Raw genomic sequence first — 18,619 nt, forward strand, 5'->3', positions numbered from 1 at the left:
TGATTTTACCCTCATTTAAAAAAAAAAAAAAAACCTGAATGCTAATTGTTAGCCAACTATTGTTAATTTTTAAGGGAAATTAGGTAGCAGGATCTTAGGTCTGATGATTATAAACATTTATCTTTTTTGGGAGCCTGTGATTTTTTTCAATACAAAGCAGCTTTTAAAACATCTTGTGAGAACAGTATTTAGGAGGAGAACAAAAAAGGGAACTCTGAATTGTAATGATGGATGTAAACATGTCTTTCATTAGGGTTCACTGTGGTTTTCTTTTTCTTCAGTGGTTTTTGGCAAATTTGTCATATCAAGAAGCACTTTCAGACACACAAGTTGCTATAGTTAATATTTTATCTTCAACTTCTGGTAAGAAATTTGTCTTTAAAAATCTTATTATTTTTATTTATGTTATTCATTATAAAATATATATTTCTAGTATATACGTGTGTACATATATAACATTTTTATCTTGTTATAGCTTCTTACATTAGTTCTAATATATATTCGTCTATTATAATTGCCTTTGAATCTGTATACAATCAGGTGCCGCATATGATGTTTCAGTCAACAACAGACTGCATATACAATGATGGTCCCATAAGATTATAATACTGTATTTTTACTGCACCTTTTCTATGTTTAGATATGTTTGGATACACAAATACTTACCATTGTGTTACAGTTGCCTAGAGTATTCAATACAGTAACAGGCTATACAAGCTGGTAGCCTGTGAGCAATAGGCTATAGCATACAGCCTAGCTATGTAGTAGGCTATACCATTTAGGTTTGTGTAAGTATGCTCTATGATGGTCGCACAAGGACGACACTGCCTAACAACACACATTTTCACTGTATTTATCCCTGTCGTTAAGCATGACTGTAATTTCATACCTTAGCCTGTGCTATTTATGTTCCTTCAAATACTTTACAGTATTTTTAATATAACAATATATTACAGTTTTATAGGCTGGCTCTTTGTAGTTGCCTTTCCCTTCACACATCCTTTCCAGAGATCTTTTTCTAGACCCTTTGGCTAAAATGTAATCGCTTATTTCAGAACTATAATTTGTCCTATGATAGGCATTTTATTTTTAAGATTGAATCACCTTTCAAATCTGGAAGACAAAAATATTTTTGAAGCTATAAAAATAACTTTAGAACATAGCTTGATTATGATGAGGTCAGAATGTTACTCTGAACAAGATTTAAGTTTCCTATTAGTTTAAAATAAATAGGACTGTACTTGATCTGTACTGTTGAAATAAACATGGTTTAGTTTGGAGGCTATTTTATGCATGAATGTTGAACATTTCATTCCAGTCATTATTTAACTGCAGTCATTTTCTTAGTTAAGAATGGAAAAAAATAATTTAAGAGTTAGGCATATACTTTACTTATTTAAACATGAAATTGGTAGTAAAAATGTTGACAGTATTTAAACTCATGTACCATTTTTAAATTCTTTTCTCCTCATAGGACTTTTTACCTTAATCCTTGCTGCAGTATTTCCAAGTAACAGTGGAGATAGATTTACCCTTTCTAAACTATTAGCTGTAATTTTAAGGTAAGAATATAGTGTGATAGCTAGTTTACTCTGCTTAAAAAACAATGTTACAATTTCTGACAGTGGTCCCAGGATAGCTTATAAGAGCAAAGAAAGATGTGGATAAAAGAAAGCTTTAAATGGACATGATGCTACTCAGCCCTGTCACTTCCGGCACTAGGTTTCTAAACCTTCTTGAGTAGGGTAACCAGAGGGAAAACTCCAAGGCTGCTTTGGTTCCCATTCATGTGTCTGTAGACTCACCAAGTATTGTACTGACATTCACACATAATGTGGCAGCTTAATCCTCATAATCATCCAAGTTTCTATTTCTTTTTCTTAAGGCAAGTTCCCCTTTTTGTTTTGATTTTTATTTTTCCTTTTTCTACTTTTCTTAGAAAGCTAACATTCAGTTTTCTCTAACTGAGCCTCAGATGATGTTTCAGTTGTTTTCTGTGTAATTCATTTGGCAGTTTTGCACTAATGCATGTCAGTGTCGCTAACTATACTTAAATATTTTATTTTTATTTAACTTTGTGTATGTTTGTGTTGTCTTTTCTACTGGATTGTAAACCCTTGAAGGTCAAAGCCTTGTTTTATATTTGTCTCATCAAAGACCTAGCATGGGGCTTTGCCCATAGACAGTACTCAAAAAAGATGTGTTGGTTTAATAAAACTGTTATTTTTATGAAAGAAAATCAGAGAAGGTAGCAGAATGATTTAATGGAGAGTAGTGTTTCTTGGTTATCAAAGCTGGGATCGAATAAGCGCTCTGCTGTTTGTCCTTGGGCAGTTTTCTTAAACTCTGAGAGGTTTCCTAGTTGAGAAAATAATATTATCTATTATTCCTTGGAGTCTTGTTTTAAAGTTTAGAGGTAATAGCTATGAAGTGTCTATCAGAGACTGGTACTGGGCAATCATGTAAGACTCGTAGCTCTTGTTCTTATATGTTATTCTTTTTTAGATATAAGGGTAAATTAACCATGGTTGCTCCAATGGGCAGCTGGTTGGTCCAACTAATTTATCCTTTTGACTTTATGGCCACTAAGGATTTATTCTTTTACATGGTTGGCTAATGTTTTAAGTCAAGCAAATTTTTTCATTAGGGAAATATATTTGCATTGGAGAAGTAAATAAGGTTTTTTTTTTTTTTAACTTTATTTAAAATATGTGCTAATTTATAACTTTTCTTTATGGTATTTTAATAAAGACTTTATAAAGAAGGAAGTGGATATAAAATATTAAACTTGCAAGTATTTTGACAGAGTGCATTACTCCTCATTAAAGTAGATCTAGAACAGAGGTTGGCAAACTGTTGGGTCAGCTGCTGGTTTTTGTAAATAAAATTTTATTGGAACACAGCTACTCTCATTTATTTGCAAATTGTCCATGGCCATTTTAGCATTACAGAGACAGAGTTGAATTGCAACAATGTGGCCCACAAACCTAAATATTTACTACCTTAGCTTTTTTTTTAAAAGAAAGTGTTACTAAGAAATTTTTTGTATGTGTTCTTAAGACTTGTGTATTAAACATTGTTTAATACTTTGTTTTGAATCGGCATTTTACTAAGAGATTCAGTTTCTGAGGATATAAAAAGAATTTTACATAGCAACAATCTTGAAGGAAATCTAAGTGAAGAAATCTCATTTCATCAGTTGGGAGACAAGAGTGTGGCCTCAAGCCAAACAACTTGGAATCCAATCCCATCTCTGTCATTACTAGTTTTGAGATCTTGGGCAGGTTCCTTACGCTTCTGTGCCAATTTTCTCACCTATATATTGCAAATAATAGGATTTCTCTCATAGGATTATTATGAGGATTAATGAGTAGAACTTCTAAAGTGCTTGGAACAATGTCTGATATAAAACAGCAGGTGCTCACCATATTTAGCCATTATCATAATTCATCATCTAAATGGAAACAAAATTCCTGATTTCTAATATATTGTGGATACTCAGTAAATAATAGCTGAATCTGAATGTGAACAATGATTATTACAGAAAATTGTGATGCTTTAATTGAAAGGTACGAATATTTAATGTAAGGACTACATTTAAGTTGTGATGACATCTTTCCATAAGGGAAAAAATATTTTCTTTCATATTCCTCTCCCACTGCCACCCTGGTCTTTCTGATCAGGGTGAGAGAATTCGGCTAATTTTTTTTTTTTAATTAGCAATATTTCATCTACTTGAAAACTTGTGACAATTTATAAGATTCATAGAAATATAAAGACAATGTAAGTTCCCTGAGGACAGGAACCACATCTATCTTGTTCACTTCTGTAACCCCATGATTTGCTCATATTAGATGCCCAGCAAATAACAATTGAGTTTATGAATGACCTCTTATATCTTTACATCCTTAATTCACTCTTATTTTCATCCACTAAAATCATGAGATTAGTGAAGTTGTTTAAGCACATAAGGATAGTTTTACTGTTAATTTAGATTTTACCAATAAGCAAGAGTAGTACCATTGCTGGATTTATATGGGTTTGATATATTTGTATAATCCAAAAGAAAGATTGGAAAGGGATGACAAGTTAGTTAATTCATTCCTAATTGAAAGACAGTGGATAGCATAGCACATAAGAGCACCGGACTTGAGTAAAACTGACTGTATTTCAGTCTCAGCTGTGTGATCTTGATCAAGTTACCTTACCTATTTGTGTATTAGTTTTCACATGTAAAATGGGAATGGCAGTAGTATTACTTCCTTATAAGGTATAATATTGTACATTTTGTGAGGATTAAATGAGTTAATACAAATATAACACTATATTATATTGATAATATTGTTAGATATTATTAATGAAATTGCTAAATTATTTGACAGTAGTTTTACCCGAAGTTGAGATTAGTCTTGATCACTTATAAATAATTTTTATCTTTATGATTAGCCTTTTCAGAATTCATTATGTTTGCTCTTCATTAATGACTGTTATTCTCATAGCATTGGAGGTGTTGTTCTGGTAAACCTGTCAGGGTCTGAAAAATCTGCTGGAAGAGATACAATAGGTAAGTACATGACTCTGCATTCTCTCTGTTAGAATATACAAGAAAGTTTTTTGTTAGAGTATACAAGAAAGGTAAATGTGCATGCTCATGTGCACAGATACATGCACAAAGGGTAGGCATTAGCAGGGTGTTTTTTAAAAACTTTTCCTTTGGAAATAATGTAAAAAAATTTTCATAAATAGTTTAGTGAATTCTCATAGCCTTCACTCAGATTTTTCATATGTTATCAACTTACATAACTATTGTACAGTTATAAAAAAGCTATTTCTAATTTTGCCATTTTTTTCCCACTAATGTTCTTTTCTCTGATCTAGGATCACTTATTGCATTTAATTGTCATGTTTCCTTTAAATGCAGAACTGTTCCTAAGTCTTCTTGTCTTTTATGATCTTGCCACTTTTGTAAGGTACCATCTAGTTGGTTTGTAGAATGTTCGTCAGTTTGCATTTGTCCAATATTTTCTTTGGTTAAAGTTGTGCATTTCGGATAAGAATATAATGAAGGTGATATTGGTTAAAATAAACTACCTTACTCCAGTGTGAAGTTACTAATTTTACCTACTGTAAGTAATAAATATCTTATGGGGGATACTTTGAGACTATACAAATTTCTTGTTGCAGGTATATCTTCACCCATGAATATTGGCATTCATTCTTGATTCTTGTCTGAAACAGTTATTGCTGTGGTGAACACTTAGATTTGATCCATTGCTTAGACTTAACAAAAACAAGTAATTAGAACCTAGCTGGGCTGAGCATGTTGACTCATGCCTGTTATCCCAGTGCTTTGGGAGTGCAAGGTGGGAGGATCACTTGAGGCCAGGAGTTCAAGACCAGTCTAGGCAGCATAGTGAGACCCCATCTCTATAAAAAATAAAAATAAATAAAAAATAAACCTAGATTAATGATTTCTCTTTGGATACTTCTTTAGATACTTGAGGTATATTGAGTAGAACAGTGCTTTCTAAACTATTCCTAGCTACTGCCCAGTAAGCTGTGCTTTGAACCTCCTCACCTCTTTCTTACCCAGAGCAGCTTTGTGTATATAAAACAATATATGTATTTGTTATGGCCGTGTGTATGCAAGATTTTGTTGACAGACTTTTCCTTAGCTTTTAAAAAAGTTTGAAAATAAAAATAATTTAATAAAACATTCATCTTTTAAGTAATTGAATAAATATTGAGTATGGTCACTTGGCAGAACATTATTTAGCTGTTTTAAAAGATTTAAATGTTTTTGAGAGAGTTAATAAAGAGGATCAGTATTTATTATTCATGCAGTGTGAGTTCTGTATTATGTTAGCTATTTTGGAACGTTAAAAAATATAAACTATGTGTTTGCAGTTTTCAAGGAGTTGTTGATTTGGAACAATATGAGATTTATAAAATGAAGCTACTAGGAATTAGACTAATATCATACTTGACAGTAGTAAGTATTGTCTAAAACAGAAGACAGGATAGAAATACAGCAGAGTAGAAAGAGGATGCTTTGTGGAAGAAATAAAACTTTAACAGAGCCTTGAAGATGGGAATGGTAGTGGAGTATATACCAAGAATGATATATGGGGGTAAGGAAGACAATACAAGCAACAGCTTAGTGATGGAAAGAAGCATTTGTTTGGTTGGACAATGCCAGGTGTCAAGATTGTTTGAATAGGGTAAAATAAAAACATGCACTTGAATTAAAAAAAAAGTGTTAATTTTTGAGTTGTATTGTTATGTATATGTTTTGGTCAGATCATTGAGGTGGATGCTTTTGCATTTATTTGTTAACATATTAAACTCCTTCCTGTACTCCTAGAAGACATGGGTGGGGTGGGCTATACCTTTTCATTATATATTTTTATATCAACCTAAAGGTGATTTATATCATTATATATCTTTTCACTTTTGTATATTCTTGCAATATTATCTGACACATTATTGAATTTTAAGTGTATATTGAATGACTTAATGAGTGGTTGCTTTAAATCATGTTGATTTTTACAGGTTCCGTTTGGTCTCTTGTTGGAGCCATGCTCTATGCTGTCTATATTGTTATGATTAAGAGAAAAGTAGACAGAGAAGACAAGTTGGATATTCCAATGTTCTTTGGTAAGAATATGTTTAACTTGTGAGGCTATTTACTCTAAATGACTAACACAGGGATTTGCTTTGGTTTTTTGAAAGGAATAGGGAAGCCTTTTTTTCACCTTCCATATGATTCTTTAAAGCCGTTTAAAGATTGTGAAGGCTAATCCCAATGTTTTCCTTACTTTGTCCTGCATGGTTGTACACCTATGAGGGAATGCTCATCTCCTCAGTGTGAGACAGAAAGAAACTCCTAACAGTTTTTTCAAATTGAGGTCTTCAGCCTGCAAACCAGATATTTATCTCATTGCTATGACAAAGTTCTGCTATTATAAGCACGTGAGAGTTTACGTGCTGTATCTTACATTTTGCCATTTTTGAATAGTTAGCAAAGGATTGGGGAGACTGCCCCCAAATGATATGTTTAATGCTGTCACAGTCTGTATATTTATTTACATTAAAAATTGTGGGTCAGGCCGGGCGCGGTGGCTCAAGCCTGTAATCCCAGCACTTTGGGAGGTCGAGGCGGGTGGATCACGAGGTCAAGAGATCGAGACCATCCTGGTCAGCACGGTGAAACCCCGTCTCTACTAAAAATACAAAAAATTAGCTGGGCATGGTGGTGCGTGCCTGTAATCCCAGCTACTCAGGAGGCTGAGGCAGGAGAATTGCCTGAACCCAGGAGGCGGAGGTTGCGGTGAGCCGAGATCGGGCCATTGCACTCCAGCCTGGGTAACATGAGTGAAACTCCGTCTCAAAAAAAAAAAAAAAAAAAAAAAAAAAAAAAAATTGTGGGCCATGTAAAGGCTTTTCATTTGCATTTTTTCTTTAAGACACAAACTCTTTTGTAACATAGATTCATTCTCAAATTACCCAATTATAGTTTCTGGATATGGTTTATAAATTTTCCTTTGCCTAACATCAGTTCAGGAAAGAACTTGTGATATCTGTAGGACTGCAAAAGAAGAACACATTGATAAGATAACTTTCATAACATATCTGAATACAAATAGATAAAGAAGCTCAGTGGTAAGGGTTCAAAGTGCAGCTTACAAGGAGTCAGGAGACTTGGAATTCAGCTGTTGTAACTTTATCTTATAGTCATCTGAACTATGAGGAAATTGGACTAGATAAATGGCCTCCAAACTGTGATTTAGGGAATAGGTGGGCTCCTTGGATGGCTGGAAAGAAGTAGAGTTGCATGTAGGGGTCTAGTTCTTGGACTCCTTTGCTGTTTCACCTGTGGAACAGAGGTACTTTGGTTTGTTTGTTTGTTTTTTTGATACAGAGTTTCACTCTCGTTGCCCAGGCTGGAGTGCAATGAGGTAGTTTCAGCTCACCGCAACCTCCGCCTCCCAGGTTCAAGTGATTCTCCTGCTTCAGCCTCTCACCTAGCTGGGATTACAGGCATGTACCACCATGCCTGGCTAATTTTGTATTTTTAGTAGAGATAGGGTTTCTTCATGTTGGTCAGGCTGGTCTGGATCTCCTGACCTTAGGTGATCCACCCACCTTGGCGTCCTAGAGTGCTAGGATAACAGGTGTGATCCACCGCACCCAACTGAACAGCTCTACTTTGCTGAGGAATTTGCATTAGAATTTAATTTGTAGTAAAGATTTTTCTTATGGCTGGGCGTGGTGGCTCACGCCTGTGATCCCAGCACTTTGGGAAGCTGAGGTAGGAGGATTGCTTGAAGCCAGGGATTCAAGATCAGCCTGGGCAACATAGGGAGACTGCATTTCTATTTAATTTGTTTTTTTTTTAAGGCTATTTTAAAGCTATTTTTAAACTAAAAATAGTTTAAATACCTATGCCTAAAGACTAACAAAAATTAAATGTTTGAAAAGCCATAAGGCTCAGTGATTGCTTAAATTCCTTTTAAATATAGAATTCAAGAACTATAGCTTAATAGCCAGGTTTGGTTGCATGTGTCTGTATTACCAGCTACTAGAGAGGCTGTGGGGGAAGAGTCACTTGAGTCCAGGAGTTCGAGTCTGCAGTGAGCTATGATTGTGTCGCTGCACTGTAGCCTGGTGACAGAGTGAGACTGTCTCTTAAGAAAAAAAGATAATTTTAATAATATTTTATTTGAGAATCATAAAAAATTTTTTTGGAATGGAATGAAATGCTAGTAATTTTTGACTGTTACAGGTTGGTGGTTGGGTCAGTGGGAGTTTTAAAAAATTTAAACATTGACAACTTGCAAGAAAAATTGCTTAATTTACTCATATTAGGGAGAGTGCTTATTAGGCATGTAGGTTGTGTTGTTCCTGTTCATATGTGATGTGATATATAAAGCAATATTGACCTGCCCTGGGCTTTAGAATAGACAGGATTCAGAGAAGTTAGGATTGATGTGTTGGGGCTCTTCAGGCAAAGAAGTGTGAGCAGAGGCTTAACAAGGAGCAGTGAGTAGTTCTGAGTGATTGTGTTGGCACTTCACTTTGTAGAAGAACAGAAAGGTGTGCAGTGCCAGATTCTGGGCAGTCTAGGGAATAGGTGCAGTCATTGGGACTTTTGTCTCTAGGTCAAAAGTTGTTAATTTATGTGGGATTTCATAGACTCAGCACTTCAGGGAAATAGATTTAGTTCTTGGTAATGCCAAATTTTGATGTTTCATTAGATCAGCTTTGTAATGTTATTTAGGCATTTTAGGTCAGGTGTCCTTTCTGTGTATGTGTGTTTTTTTCTTTTTTAAAATCACTTGATGTCATAAGTTGTTGTATTAGTCTGTTTTTACACTGCTATAAAGAACTATCTGAGACTGGGTAATATATAAACAAAAGAGGTTTAATTAACTCACAGTTCTGCATGGCTGGGGAAGCCTTAGACAATCATGGTGTAAGGTGAATGGGAAGCAAGGCATGTTTTACACACTGGCAAGAGAGAGAGAATGAAGGGGGAACTGCCAAACACTTTAAAACACTTTAGAACTCACTATCATGGGAACAGCATGGGGGAAATTGCCCCCATGATGGGGTCACCTCCCACCAGGTCCCTCCCTAACCTGTGGAGATTACAATTCGAGATGAGATTTGGGTGGGGACACAGAGCCAAACCATATCAGTTAGGCTCCCTAAAACAGGATATGAGATGGGGATTTTGTGTAGGTGAGTTTATTTCGGGGAGTTTGACGAAGGAAAAACTTGGAGTGAAAGAAGCAAGACAGAGAAGGGGAGAGAACTATGTGGCACACAGGGATAACTGAGGTTTGGCCCAATTCATTGCAGGTGCTGGGGCGGGGAGCAGAGCGAGAGCAGGTAATATGTCTGGGCCTTGAGCCATGAGGGCTGGCCTTGCAAATCCTCTGTCAATTAGTCATGAGCTTCAGAAGATGAGGGTGGGGTAGAGGGTGAGAACTTTCTGGGAAAAGCAGATTTATTTGCCTCCCTTCACAGAAGTGGGGTAGGTGTGAGTGTTTAGCATCAGATAGAAAGTGGGTGCTCCTGCCCTTTTAAAATATAACTAGGCATCCTAATTACTGGCTTATTATTTAGGTGACATAACAAGTATCAGTTATATATCTACTATAATTTTCTTGTATAGTTACCGCATAGATCATATAGCAAATTTGTAACATAAACTGTATAGAAAGTACAACAATTATTATTATACATTTATAATCTTTTTTGTTTATAGTCTTTACATTCAGATGTATATGGTCATATATAAACTTAATTTCTGTAATAATATTAGCTAACTTTTATTAAGTGCTTACTATGTGCCAGATACTGTGCTATATTTTATGTGTTTTGTCTAATCTTCCCAGCAACCTAATTAAATATTATTAAATGTTATTTTATGTTCATAGATTGGAAAACTGAGGCATAAAAGAGGTATAAGGTTTGCACTACTATTGAATGATAGATAGAGCTGCGATTGGACCCAGGCCATCAGACTGCCGGCACACACTTAACCACTACGTAGGATGACTTTCCTTAATAACTAGTTAGTCTGAATTTCATTCATATGTTGAATAGCTCTTTGTGTGTACATACTTTCTCACTAACTAGCTAGCGGTCTGAGAAGACAGGAACCAACAGTTTTATCTCCTTTGGAACCTTCTTTCATTGCTGCTCACATAGCACAAGTGTTTTGGACATAAATAGTTGAATCAGAGAGCAAACCATCTAATTCCACAAAATTAATTTAGGCTAAGTACACAAACACATACATACCAGCTATTTCTTTGAAGTTCTAGGGCACTATATTATCAGTAGCTAAGATTAACAACCCTTCTTTTTGAGTTGTCCTATGAGGTTTATTCCACAGTAGTTGCTCCAGTACAGTGTGGATGGTTGAGTTCAGTGATCATACAGTTTTTTTTTATGGTGTTGAGCTATTCACACGACTGACTTAAAAAGAAACCAACAGAAGTTTTAGTTAAGGAAACCTCCCAGAGCCCTTTTGTGCAAAATCTAATTTTGATTTTAGAGTTAATAAGCTTGGAAAATAGAAATCAATCACAATGCTAACTTCAGGTTTTGTAGGTTTGTTTAATCTGCTGCTCTTATGGCCAGGTTTCTTTTTACTACATTATACTGGATTTGAGGACTTCGAGTTTCCCAATAAAGTAGTATTAATGTGCATTATCATTAATGGCCTTATTGGAACAGTACTCTCAGAGTTCCTATGGTTGTGGTATGTACTTTAAGCATTTATATTTTGTCTGTTTGCTGATGGCCCTTCCTGTGTACCCCGCCCCACAGCACATATACAGCTGAATACTTTAACTCCATTAGAGCAGGGACTTTGTTTTTTAACTTCTGTGTGCCCATTCCATAGAGGAGTGCCTTGTCCACAGAAGGAGCTCAATGAATGAAGGAATGAATATGAATGGTCTAAATCTGTAAAAGTGTTTTAGAAAGTAGAGTATTATGCAAATGAAAGTAGTCATTTCCAAATGTATAAGGTTTCTATGTCAAGTAGGAATGCATGAGTTCTAATTGAGAATCCAGGAGATGGTGCTTATTTAAGAGGCTTTGGAATATCTGTTTGGTTGTTCATAGGTGTTTTTGTTTTATTTATTTTCAGGACCTTTGATATGGGTGAGCCAGAAACATAAACCTTAAACTCTGATTTGAGATGTTAACATACTTTGATATGCTAAATATCCAATATGTTGATATGCAATAATAAGCTTAAAATAATATGAAGATAATATTATGTATGGAGTTTGGGAGACCTTTCAAATAATAGAGCTTTATACTTAGTCCTATTTCTGTTTGATAGAAACTTAAAAAGAAATGAATAAAACATAAATGAAAAAATGAATTTTATTACATACCCATTGAAACTGTTAACTAGTTTTCCCTTGCAAAAGACTGCAACAGAAATAGACGTTTTTGGGGAGACTTCCTTAAAGCTCTGATTACAGTGCTGTGCCTCCCTGCCCAGTTAAGGAATATTTGTTTTCTTGGTATATCCTATATTCACTCTCTTTTGTGAAGAGTAAATAATACTTAAAGATTTACTTTGTATTGTAATAATTTATGTTCTTAAACTCCTTTGCTGATCTAAAATTCTTTAAACTCATAATCCATTTACTCATTAATTTTTTCATCTTTAATTGTGTACATTTTAGATACTCAGTTTTTTTAACCTGAACTATTAACAGATGACAAAAGGCTTTAGTCATCAGCTAAATTGGATCCAGCTTAAAAGCTGGATTAAGTCAAACAGGCTTTATAATTCTACCTCCCAGGCTTTTTGTTATAGTACTTTGCATGATAAATATCCAAGAACATATATGCTATATTTGACCCTGAATGCTCTTTTCACAGAGCAGCTAAGTATTGGGAACCACAAGTGCTTAAGTTCCCTTTACCTCATCAGTAAGGACTCACTGTTTAGCCTCTGTTCAGTACTTCTAGTGACACTTTATTAAGAGATAGCCCTTTTATTTCAGGATAGCATTATTAATTCTAACATATACCAAGCTAGATTTTACTTGCCTATAACTTCCATGGATCTGTAGTCCTAATTATATATATACATTATGGTTTTATCTCGGCTTACAATTCATTTTCTCCTTATATATCCAAATTATCAGTCTTTATAAATGGCTCATCTGTCTCCATTGGGTGTATTTTCCTTCAATTCAACAAAATTATATGTAGATTGATATTTCAATATTTCATACTCACATTGATAATTCAAGAGCTTAGCTTTTGGTTGGGACAATTGTTAAAAAAATGGAAAACAACAAAAAAATATATTTTTAAGAATATTCAATTCTTTTGTTTCTATGCCAAGCCAAATCAAAAGAATAACACACTATTGGGCCTGGCGTGGTGGCTTATACCTATAACCCCAGCACTTTTGGAGGCTGAGGCGGGTAGACACAGGGCAGGAGTTTGAGACCAGCCTGGACAACATTGTGAAACCCCATAGCTACTAAAAATACAACAAATTAGCCAAGTGTGGTGGCGAGTGCTTGTAATCCCAGCTACTCGGGAGGCTGAGGTAGGAGAATCACTTGAACCAGGAAGGCGGAGGTTGTAGTGAGCTGAGGTTGTACCATTGCACTCCAACCCTGGCAACAGCGTGAGACTTTGACTCAAAAAAAGAAAAAAAAAGAATAACACACTATTTTAGTGTTCATGAAGGTGAGATATGTCTTGCAATTTTAATAATGCTGTTTTCTTTGTTATCTACATATCATCACAAAACTGTAATAATTGTTCAACAGTTTTTTTTTTTAATTAGTGAAATATAAGCTATACATCCAAAGGTGAATAATACCTGCAAACAGATCTTGAAAATAGCATAAAATATTTTGAACTTTTTATACTTGTATATTTGTATTTTTAATATTTGAAGAAAAACTTTGAGAATCATCTTAATAACTTTATTATTATTTTTTGTCTCAGTCTATCCTAACCTCTTATTTTTGCTCCTGATCTCATAAGCCTATAAGTTAGAAAGTCTTTGTTCAATGTTTTTGTTTCTGTAATTTTTAAAATATAGAAATGTGTATTTTCTTTTTTTTTAGGGGATGCTTTCTTACCTCATCATTGATAGGCACACTTGCACTAAGCCTTACAATACCTCTGTCCATAATAGCTGACATGTGTATGCAAAAGGTAAGGAAACTATTTAATATTAATAGGTATTTTATGTATGTTATGAAAACAAACCTGACAAGAGTTGAGAAGTGATTTAATTATAAGGATACAAACATAAACAATACTTGATGCCTTCTCTCCCATGGTGCTTCACTACATAGAAATATAAAAAATACCAGAGAAATAGATAATTTCCATTTTTAGCTTTTCCGTTTTTTTCCCTTAATTTCTAAGTTAAGGGCATCATCTTCATATGTAGTTCTCCAGTTTTTGAGCTGATTATGTTCCAGATGTTCTTTGGTAAGTCACATTTCATCATAAAAGTATTTTAGTTTCTGCGATAAACTCCTATCACAGGTTCCTTAACACTGTGCTGATACTACTGAAGATATGAGCAGCACATGAATAATGTTGTTTGCAGTGAATGTTAGCCATCTCTTTCTGGACTCAGCAGAGTGGGTGTCCCATCCCTCTTCTCTGAAGGCCTAGTATGGATGTGGGGTTTCTCATGATAAATATTGGCAATGCTAACACCACAGAAAAGAGAATCTGGGATGTTTTTGCCAGCAGCCTAGAAGGGAAGAGTTTCTTCAGTGCTCCTAGGTGTAGCAGGAAGAACAGAGGTATGCTGTTGCTCAACACTGAAAAGGGATCATAGCCATTTATCACACAGTTCAGCACTTGTAGGCATTTATCTTCAACTACTAAGTTACAGAAGTATGTGTATGTGCTTTAGTCTAATATAATTTGAAGAGGGAAATACTTCAAGGCCCAAAGTTTTATAATGTGTACAAGCAATAATCAAAATTTTAAAGCTAGTTTTCTTTAGGTCTTTGTGCAGTTTTTATGATAAAAGCGGCCTGGTATGGTGGCTCACACCTGTATTCCCAGCTACTCAGGAGGTTGAAGCAGGAGAATCAATTGAACCTGGGAGACAGAGGTTGCCGTGAGCCAAGATCAGGCCACTGCACTCCAACCTGGGTAACAGAATGAGACTCCATCTCAAAAAAAAAAAAAAAAGAAAAAAAATTAAAGACAGGTATTCTCAGTGCTATATATCCTCTTTACTTATAAATTCTGTACTGACGTTTGACTTTGTTTTATGGTTCAGTAAATTCTTACTTATTTGTCATGGTTAAATAACTGCGATTCTCTCCTTACTTCAGAATTATCTTACATAACTTGCATTTTCAAAGAATGTGAATATTCTGTATAACACTAATATTACACATTATTACATATCATTCTTTTATAAATTTAAATAATATCCAGGTCCTTCTGTATCTTCAGGCCATAATCCTGAATATGAACCAAAATGGTTGTGAAACTGAGAAAGTGCTACTTGTTAGAGGATTTTGGTAGACTACTATGTAAATCATCTTTATTGTACTAATATTTTAAAAACATAAGCTTTCGTAGATTGGAAAAAAATTGCAGGTTTAATGTTCAGGAATTTTTAAGAGAATTGTCAGAGGGACCTAATTTTATCAAATGATTGATCATTTAATAATTATCATTACAAATAATGGTTATAATTTGTTTAATAAAGTATTTTAAGATAAAGGCAAAACAGGGGGAAATGTATGTACATGCAATTAATTATAAAAACATAACCAAACTTTAACTGATTGTCCATTTCTAGATATGAAGACAAATAAGAAAATATTTGGTTTTCTTGATTGTCTTCATATCTAGAAATGGGCATCAGTTAAATGAGAAGGCTGTACCTTTGGTGTTAGGATTGAGGTTAGGGAGATTCCATCTGGAAAAAGCAGCAGATGTGCCCAGAACTGTAACAGAAACATGGTAAGAGAAATCTACTTTTATAGGGTTTTTAGGTTCTATTAGCTAACTGTGTTTATGTATAGCTTCTGAAATGTTAGCATTTATTAGCATTAGTGTTCTTGAAACAAATTGGTTATTTAAATTTATAATTATTTTATATAATAGGAAGCATCCCTGATCTTATTCCATTTTATATTCAGATATGTCTAGGAATTGGAAATTTTGTTTGTTTGTTTACATAGGTAATTTTCTTTGTTGTAATGAATAAATGGCTTCATTTCTTTTGTCTTAGCTTGTTGAAAATCTAATTAGAAGTTTTTAATTATGAGACAACGCATAAACAACATTGTTGAAAGTGAACTTGCCCTCTAAAGTCTTCTAGGGCTTTATCTACCTTTATTAAGTTTGCTTTAATTCAGTTGTGAAATAAGGTTTTTAGTTAAATATTCATGAAATCATTCCATCAACTATATCTATATTTTTAATTGCATTATTTATGACTTCTTAATATCTTTTCTGATCTTGGGTAATTTAAATGCAACATGGTTTTTCCTGATTATTAGACATTCTGGCAAATATTCCAGGAATATGTTAAAATATATTGGTAATTTCATAACTAAATGAAAGCTTTTTAGTTTAATGACTGTTCTTTCCAGGGTGTTCTTAGACTGACTCAGTCACTGTGTGTGAATGCCATACAAATAAGGCACGCATGTTAAAAATTGTCAGTTATTATTCTTGTATTATGCATTGTGAGTTCCCTCATAAAATACATTACTCTTGCAAAACCTCTTTACTCTGACTAATGGTGCTATGAAATGGAATAGTATATGTCTTCCACCAGAGGGAGTCTTGCCTATGATTCCAGACCTTTTTTTTTTTTTAATTCTCAAAGAAGGCGAACTCAGTTTTCCTTACCTATTTTACAGGTAGATGTTACTATTTTCATAATTATTTTTAAAGCAAACCTCCTGTGTGTTGCACTTAAGTCTTAGTAGTTAATCATTATGGGCTTCTTTGACAATTGTTTCTGATCCTTAGTTGAGTCTAGATGGTAAAAGTGAACTAGTGAAAGGGAAGAATGAGTTTTGTTTTGGTAACATTATGGCATCTCATTATTTTTTATTTTCTTTTTATTTATTTATTTGTTTTCCTTATTTTTTTTTTCTTTTTGATTTTAATACCTCTACCCTATTACTGATATTTTTTATTTTCTTGGCAACCCTGATAAATGATGGATTGGAGGATCAGACTTGTTGACATCAGAGGGCTCTTCACTGATGAGGCATGTGTTGTTGCTTGTCTCCTCTAGCTAACATTCCTTAGTAAAAATGTTCCTATGTTTTTTCTTCATTTTACTTGGTAATTATTTTATTTTGAGTTGTTTTTCATTTATTACTAGATAATCAAGCTAGTTTTGAGTGTTATAAATTTGCACTTAAGTGTCATAAATTTGTACTTCATTTGTTTTGGTACTGACATAAGAACTGTAGCATATACAGTATAGCACAACTATAACTTTTTACAAAAACGTACATTTCTTGAAGATGACTTCAGAAACTGAGGCAGAGGGAACCACTTGAGACTAGGCAGCAAACAGTGAAGAAGAAATGAGCAGCATGGCAGCATGGTGTGCAAGACCAAAGTTTCATACTGTCTGTCTCCACTCTCAGTGTATTATGCCTAATAAATGGAAAGCATGCTTTCTTGGCTTTCCTTTAGCCTGTTTTCCAAGCAAGAACTATTGTTGTTGGTAATTTAGACAAGTGGAATTTTAAGTTGAAGTCTTGAATTCTTATTTCATAATAATACACTTAATAATAATAAATTGTCAATGATTAATTTTGTCTGTCGGTGTTCTTATTCCTCCTGGTTTTCACAAATAGAAAACTTACATTGAAGGGGGAATTTGCCTTAATGATAATTGTGGGTTTGTTTTTTCCTCTTTTATTTTTAGGTGCAGTTTTCTTGGTTATTTTTTGCAGGAGCTATCCCTGTATTTTTTTCATTTTTTATTGTAACTCTCCTATGCCATTATAATAATTGGGATCCTGTAATGGTGGGAATCAGAAGAATATTTGCTTTTATATGCAGAAAACATCGGATTCAGAGGTAGGTTTAGTCCCAATACAGATTTTTTAAAATAGTGTTTGCTAAATAAACTGAGAATCACATCATGCTGGCCTACCTTTTAGAGATTTTGTGAGGAGTTATTGAAAGATTATAACAATGCAGATAAAAATAAAATAATTTGTTTAGATCTTTTGGGTAATAAGATAGTTTCTTTCTTTTTTTTTTTTTTTGAGATGGAGTCTTGCTCTGTAGCCCAACCTGGAGTGCAATGGCGTGCTCTCGGCTCACTGTAACCTCTGCCTGCCTTCTGGATTCGCGTGATTCTCCTGCCTCAGACTCCTGGCTAGCTGGGATTACAGGCATCTACCACTATGCCCAGCTAATTTTTATATTTTCAGTAGAGACAGGGTTTCACCATGTTGGCTAGGCTGGTCTTGAACTCCTGACCCCAAATGATCTGCCCACCTAGTAACTACATTTTCAAAAGAAATGTTTTGATTCACAGGTAATACCAAAAAGTTTACTGTTTTGCCATAACAAACTTAAATATGGAAAACTTGTATTGGTTTGAACATAATTCACAATAGAATATGATAGTATTGCCTCAATTTTTCTTTCAAATTTCTTTCTTTTTAAGAAAGAAAGCTTTTTACATTTTGCTATAAAAAGAACTTCGCCCCAGTGACTATGGAGGCTGAGGTGGGTGGATTGCTTGGGCTAGGAGCTTGAGACCAACCTGGGCAACATATCAAGACCCTGTCTCTAGAAAATTAAAAAAAAAAAATTACCCAGGCACGATAGCATATACCTGCAGTCCCAAGCTACTTGGGAGGCTGAGGTAGGAAGATCGCTTGAGCCCAGGAATTCGAAGCTGCAGTGAACTATGACAGCACCATTACACTTTAGCCTGGGTGGCAGAGTGAGACCCTATTTCTTATTTAAAAAACAAAAATGAAAACAAAAAACGAAAAACACTAACTTGGGACAAGTTGTTGGGAAATTGTATCCTAATCTTGGTTCTGCCACTGGCTTGCATCCTGCCCATATAGCTTCAGCCAGT

At 34.4% G+C, this 18,619-nt stretch overlaps 1 protein-coding gene across 1 annotated transcript in view; it reads left to right on the forward strand.

The window, feature by feature from the left end:
- Positions 1-18,619, forward strand: part of SLC35F5 (solute carrier family 35 member F5) — a 41,294-nt gene that overhangs the window by 19,128 nt on the left and 3,547 nt on the right. Inside the window, exons 8-14 of the mRNA XM_017536031.2 lie at positions 282-363; positions 1,475-1,562; positions 4,500-4,564; positions 6,553-6,657; positions 11,116-11,275; positions 13,629-13,719; positions 17,444-17,598. Of these exons, the coding sequence (XP_017391520.1) occupies positions 282-363; positions 1,475-1,562; positions 4,500-4,564; positions 6,553-6,657; positions 11,116-11,275; positions 13,629-13,719; positions 17,444-17,598 (746 nt within the window). The remainder of the gene's footprint in view (positions 1-281; positions 364-1,474; positions 1,563-4,499; positions 4,565-6,552; positions 6,658-11,115; positions 11,276-13,628; positions 13,720-17,443; positions 17,599-18,619) is intronic.

The sequence above is a fragment of the Cebus imitator genome, unplaced genomic scaffold (assembly GCF_001604975.1).
Source record: "Cebus imitator isolate Cc_AM_T3 unplaced genomic scaffold, Cebus_imitator-1.0 Scaffold95, whole genome shotgun sequence".
Classification (NCBI taxonomy): Eukaryota; Metazoa; Chordata; class Mammalia; order Primates; family Cebidae; genus Cebus; species Cebus imitator.